Source organism: Salvelinus namaycush, chromosome 33 (assembly GCF_016432855.1).
Source record: "Salvelinus namaycush isolate Seneca chromosome 33, SaNama_1.0, whole genome shotgun sequence".
NCBI lineage: Eukaryota > Metazoa > Chordata > Actinopteri > Salmoniformes > Salmonidae > Salvelinus > Salvelinus namaycush.
Genome location: NC_052339.1, coordinates 28,404,095 through 28,409,913, shown reverse-complemented (window position 1 = coordinate 28,409,913; position 5,819 = coordinate 28,404,095). Strand labels below are relative to the sequence as shown.

Genomic DNA, 5,819 nt, shown 5'->3' with positions numbered 1-5,819 from the left:
TTAGTGTTACAGTCATTAGTTACAGAGATGAAAGAATATGATACAGATGTTAATGTTGATTATACTGTTATTTCAGAAACATGTGGATTTCATTGATTGAGGACAACATGCAAATAATACTGCTTTCCCCTTTTCAAATTCCAAGAATACTTGTCTAAATGCCTTTCAAACAGTTCACCATGTTGTCTATAATACAAGTAAAATGTATGAACAAAAAGGTATAACGACAAAGACTATTATTATACGAATAGTGCTTTGCAGTTGACAAATGTATTAATAAACATGGGTGGTTACTGTAATATTACAATGTCTCCTATAGGGATATATTCAAACCATATGGTTTGGAGCTGTGCTGTAGCCTAGGAGATATCACAATCTTGCACAACATCACAATAGGCTGTTATGCAAAGTGTGTAATACTTCCTGCACAGTCTGTGTGGTAATCTTATTTAGTAGAAATGAGACCATACTCTGTGATAATTCCAACTAATCAGATTCGGTGTGGGTTTGTTGGTGATTTATCTATTATCGCTGAGCTGACAGGCAAAAAAGACAAATGCTTGTATCCAGCACCAATAAATATGAATCATTTTGCAATCTGTCAGGCTATAATATTATAATATGTTCAGCAGAAAGGCTAAACCTCTGTGTGTGTGTGTGTTGCACCTCAAGGAAAAGGTTAACTGATCTCCGTATTAATATTAAAACTAGTCAAACACTGTTGCTCCAAAATATAACAAGTGTTCTTTATTCAACTTGCTTCACTTGACAAGGTAGAATACATATTGCACAAAGTGAATTGAATGTAATAATGAAAATGCTACATATTAGACGAGCTGTTCATTCCAAAGACAATTACCAAATTAAAGTTTATTAGTCACGTACACAGATTTTCAGATGTCTTCGCAGGTGCAGCGAAATACTTGTGTTTTCTAGCTCCAACAGTGCAACATTATCTATGAATACAGAACAACACACACAATGTGAAAAGTTAAGAGGTAAGTATCAGAATGAGCAACACCAGCTAGGTTCATAGAGATAGTCATCAACACAAGTAACTAAGCAACTGTAGGCCTATTACAACCTTGGATTGATTAAGAATTAGCATTGGTTAATGTTATTCAATCATGTAACATATAAAATTAAAGTTAAAAGTTAAAACCAAAAATAGAATATAAATCAGAGCATGACAGTAGTCTATGTCACTGCCTCTCCACACCGGTGAGGATGGGGTTCTCCTCAGCAGGCCAGTCCCTGGTCCTCAAAGCCACCTGGAGTTTCTGCCAGAAGACCCTTGTGTCCTCCCCAGCTCTTGGCCAGCTCAGGTAGGTGCGTCTCTTCACCAGCCTCCTCATGCGGTGGTAGGGTGAGAGCTGGTGGTCTGGGATCTCTTCGAGAAACACCAGGATCAGCACATCCTTCTGCTCATCAAAAAGACGGAAGCTGGAGAGAGCAGTCTTTAATTTCAGTGTTTGCGTAGACAACCCAAGTCCCATACACGGTGTGATTTTCCAAAAAACATCATACCTGAAGCTAACAACATAGCACATTGTTTTCTCTCGACAACCCAGACGCAAGAGAATAGAAATTATATAATCGATGTTTGAATGTCAATTGTCTATTGTATAGAAACAACATTGATCAAATAAAGCACTTTGCTGTTCTATGAGTGGAGTGGGTCTGGGACATTGAGAGAAATAAAGGGAATATTAGCTATGAAGCTTCAGGGAAACAACCCCCTGGGCTGTCATACAACTAGAAATAGAAAGACATAAAACCAACCTGGCCACCTGGATCTCTCTGGAGCACCACTCGCTCTCCAGATATCGGTGGGTGATCACACAGATGGTTTTCCTGCTCCTGTAGATGGCGTCTGTGATGTTCTCTATGATGGGTTTACCTGTGGAACACGGTGAGAAACAAATCCTTTGGAAGCAGTGATTTTTGACAATGTACCTACTAGTTGTAAGTGTATGTAGTTACTGGGACACACCAGCTGACTACGTGTTGCAACTGAATCTGTACAATCTTAGTATTAGGCAACTTCCTGTTTCAGATGGCATTTAATGCTGTACTGGATCCAGGTCACTCACACAAGCCTGTGTTACATGCAGAATATTAATCTAAAAATGTGAACTTTCATATAAAATGTCTGAAATAACAATGCATTTCAATACAATGACCAATTGTTGTGCTAAATATGTGATACCTGGCTGGAAGTCCCGGTGGTGAAGACACAACTTCCAGCCCTGCTCTCCCTCCAACTCTGGCAGCAGCTCCCTCACGACCCAGGATTCATCATGGGTGTTGTAGGAAACGAAGGCATCGTACTGATCAGGAGTTTGTCTGTTCCTCCGCTTGGCGTCATGGAGATAAGCCAGGAAGAGGTAGTAGGCATATACCACCTGCCACCTCAGGAGATGATAGATAAAGGACCCCAGCAGGGTGAGGAGGACCAGAGAAGTGGTTGAGATGAAGTAGAAGATGCCTATGTCTATTGAACAGGAGTGGGTGTCCAGGTCCAACAGTTTAGTGTTCTTGAGATCGTCTGGATAGCTACATGGATAGTCATGGGCATAAGCAACTTGTGTTTGGTTGTTGCTCTCCGCCCAATGAACAAACCAAGCATTTCTGCAGTCACAAATGAAAGGATTCCTTTGCATATCCAGGAGAGTTAAGGCTGGGAGAGAGTGCAGCACTGTCTCATTGGTCCATGTAATTTTATTCTGTCTCACCTTTAAGAAATGGACTTGAGTGAGATTGGCTTCTATAAGGAAATCTAATGACTCAAGTTCAGTTTTGGAGACAGTGAGTCTTTTGAGCTTGGGGATTGGGTGAAAGAGCTGTGGGGAGAGGGCGTTGAACAAATTCTGGCTGATATCAAGGGACAACAACTGGGGTGTGTGAATGAATACATCAGGGTGCAGGGACGTAATATGAAAATTCCCTGCTTGGAACTCTGATAACATTTTCAGACCTTCAAGAAAGTTGGAAGGTAGATAAGACTGTCTCTTATACTTACTATAACGCTGACTAAATATGTAGAGATTTTCCAGAGATGACAGGTCAGTGAAGGGTGGTGGTTGTAGTTGTTCATCTTTTTCATATTTGATAGCATTGGAAGCGATATTGAGAGTTTTTAAGCTTCTAAGTCCTTTGAACACAGCACCTCGGATTTCACTTTTACCGATAACATTGTTTAGCAGGACAAGATTTTTAAGTTTGGCCAAACCCACAAAGGCCCCATCTTCCAGTGTCTTTATTTGATTGTTATATAAAGCCAAATCCTCAAGTGATCTTAAGCTTTTGAAGTACTTTGTTCTGATGTTGGTTAGTTTATTGAATCCTAAATCCAAGCTCTTTAAATGTTGCAAACCCTTTGTGAAAGCATCACCCAAGTTTAGGATTCTGTTCCTTCTAAGTGTCAGGCTATTTAAGGCCCTTAAATCCATGAAAACACAACCTTCAAGGTTTGAGATTAAATTGTCGTTAAGATAGAGTTTTTCCAGTCTTCTTAGATTGGAGAAATCCGAGCAGCCTAAAGTTTTGATGATGTTGTGGCTGAGATCCAATTTTTTCAATGTGGGGAGATTCCTTGTAGCATTCGGCACAGAAGAGAGGCCGTCATTGCCTAGTCTCAGAGTTTTAAGATCTTTTATTGATCTAAAAGCGGCTTCTGACAGGTCAGTAATATTATTACCTGACATGTCCAGGTCAGTCACCTGTGTGCAGGATTGCAGCAGCTTGTCAGAGACACTACTGAAGTTATTACATTGCAATCGGAGTGTCTTCAGTGTAGGTATGTGGCAGGCTACATTAATAAGATTATCTCTTCCAATTTTATCCAGCCCCAGAGATGCCAACGAAAAGTTGATGCTCTGGAGCACCGAACTAATCCCCTGTAAAGACATGTGAATGCCACTCAAGTCGAGACTGCTCACATTCCTCAGAAAATACCTGTCCGCTACATCCCATTCCATGCTTCCATTAATGCCACAGAAGGAGAGGTCTAAATTCTTAAGATAGGGAAAAATATCTGCTGTGACACTGAAGATCTCCAGAGGATTCCTGGATAGATCCAGCTCTGTCAGCCCTATTGACCTATTTGATATTTCCTGTGACTGCAAAGAGGTCAAGCTGTTGTTCCCAATGAACAACTTCAGCAAGCTTGGCAATTGTAAAATGTGCTGAAGCTCCTTGAAACAATGCAGTTTGTTGCTGGTTAAGTTCAATACCTTCAAGCTGAAGAGTAACTGAAAAGATGATGATGAGATACTTGAGATGTGGTTGTTATCCAGGTGTAGTACTGTGAGGTTATCCAGGCCCTTAAACATTTGGTCTGAGAGGGATGTGAGCTTGTTAAAGGACAGATTCAGCTGCTCTAGAGCCACCAGGTCTGAAAAAGACCCATTCTCCACATGAGAGATCCTGTTGCTGTACATGATTAACATGTTGAGGATCGTTAGATCTTTGAAGTCCTCACTTTTTATCTGTGAAATGTTATTCTTTGCTATGTTTACAGTTCTCACCAATGATGGGATGTCTGCTGGTACAGCATTGAGGTTCCTGTCATCACATAGCACAGACGTATTTAGAGATTCCCTGATTCTGCAGTGTTTCATTGAGTAGCCATTTACTGGATTAAATAGAACCCAGAAATACAGAAGAATGCATAGAAAGAAACTCAACCGAGAATATGTAGATCCATTTCCTTTTCCTGACATGGTTATTTTCAGTTCTATATTAAGGAGTTTTGTTTCCTTTTTTGAAAGAAAAAGTGGTTGGTCAACAACAAATTGAGTCCAATGAGGTTCTTCTCGAGACTCTTCCTGATGTATTCGACTTATAGGCTACTTGAGATCTAATGTAAATAAAAGACAAATACAAAACATTTTAAATAACTGCTTCATCATAGGTGGAGGACATATGACTTTCGTTAATTACAGAATGAAAACAGACTGCTAAAAAATGAGTCAATCATATTTCATCAGTTGTTCTAGTACTCAGAAGATACAAGTGGATTTTCCTGCTTATGATTGTGCCGGATTCATATTTACTTACTGCAATTTTTACAATGTGATAGTATTAATCAATACTGTATTCACTGAAAGACATCACATAACCCTAGAAACCTAAAAGACGTTTCCTTGGTCATGTCACATGATGACGAATAACTATATGGACAAGAGTTTATCAATATAATTGCATACATGAATCAATCATTTGACAGCCCTACTTATGGGTAATCCAATTAACCAACTTTGTTCCTAAACTGTTAACTTCATATAATGGTAAATAATACTATACTGAAGTAGTCAAACTGAACAAAAGCTGTTAAACAAGACAGAGGAAAATGTGAAAATATATAACTTTTTACTGTTTTACTCACCATAAGCAGAAGAGGACATGTGCTTCTCACTCTAACAAGGGTTTACAGTAGTTATAATGTGATCATGGAATATGCAACATTTCCCTCAAGTAGTTCCTCAGATAGTCACATGCCATTTTACTTCTGTTCTAAAACTTGCTTCACTTTCCCCATTAACCCTTTCAGCTCCTATAGAACATATATAACTCCCATATTGAGACCACATACCAATAGTCAAGGAACAGTCTATTTCCTGTGTAACTTGCTCCTCGTGATCCGTTGGCCTTGTTTTTTACTAACAGAAGATTATCAAGGAACAAGAAAACATTGATGAAGGCCTTGTAGCGGTATTGTTAGAGAGGGGTAAAGAAAGATTTTGTTCGGGCTCCAGACCCGAGACCTATTGTACTAGAATTTACTTGTTCAATGAATAGGAATATATATATAGTGG

The 5,819-nt window shown here is 39.3% G+C and overlaps 1 protein-coding gene across 1 annotated transcript; it reads right to left on the bottom strand.

The window, feature by feature from the left end:
* Positions 1–725: 725 nt before the first annotated feature.
* On the bottom strand, positions 726–5,427 carry LOC120028125 (toll-like receptor 13). Its single transcript, XM_038973318.1, has 4 exons — positions 5,390–5,427; positions 2,210–2,405; positions 1,783–1,900; positions 726–1,443 (listed from the first exon to the last, which is right to left on the bottom strand). The coding sequence occupies exons 1-4, from the start codon at positions 5,390–5,392 to the stop codon at positions 1,203–1,205; spliced, it is 558 nt and encodes a 185-aa protein (XP_038829246.1). The 5' UTR covers positions 5,393–5,427; the 3' UTR covers positions 726–1,202.
* Between the last annotated feature and the right edge of the window lie 392 nt (positions 5,428–5,819).

Excerpts from the sequence above, each read along its gene's own strand:
- LOC120028125 (XM_038973318.1), bottom strand. Across the intron at positions 1,901-2,209 it reads CCACCGGGACTTCCAGCCAG|GTAAACCCATCATAGAGAAC; the intron begins GTATCACATATT and ends CGTGTTCCACAG. Across the intron at positions 1,444-1,782 it reads AGAGAGATCCAGGTGGCCAG|CTTCCGTCTTTTTGATGAGC; the intron begins GTTGGTTTTATG and ends TGCTCTCTCCAG.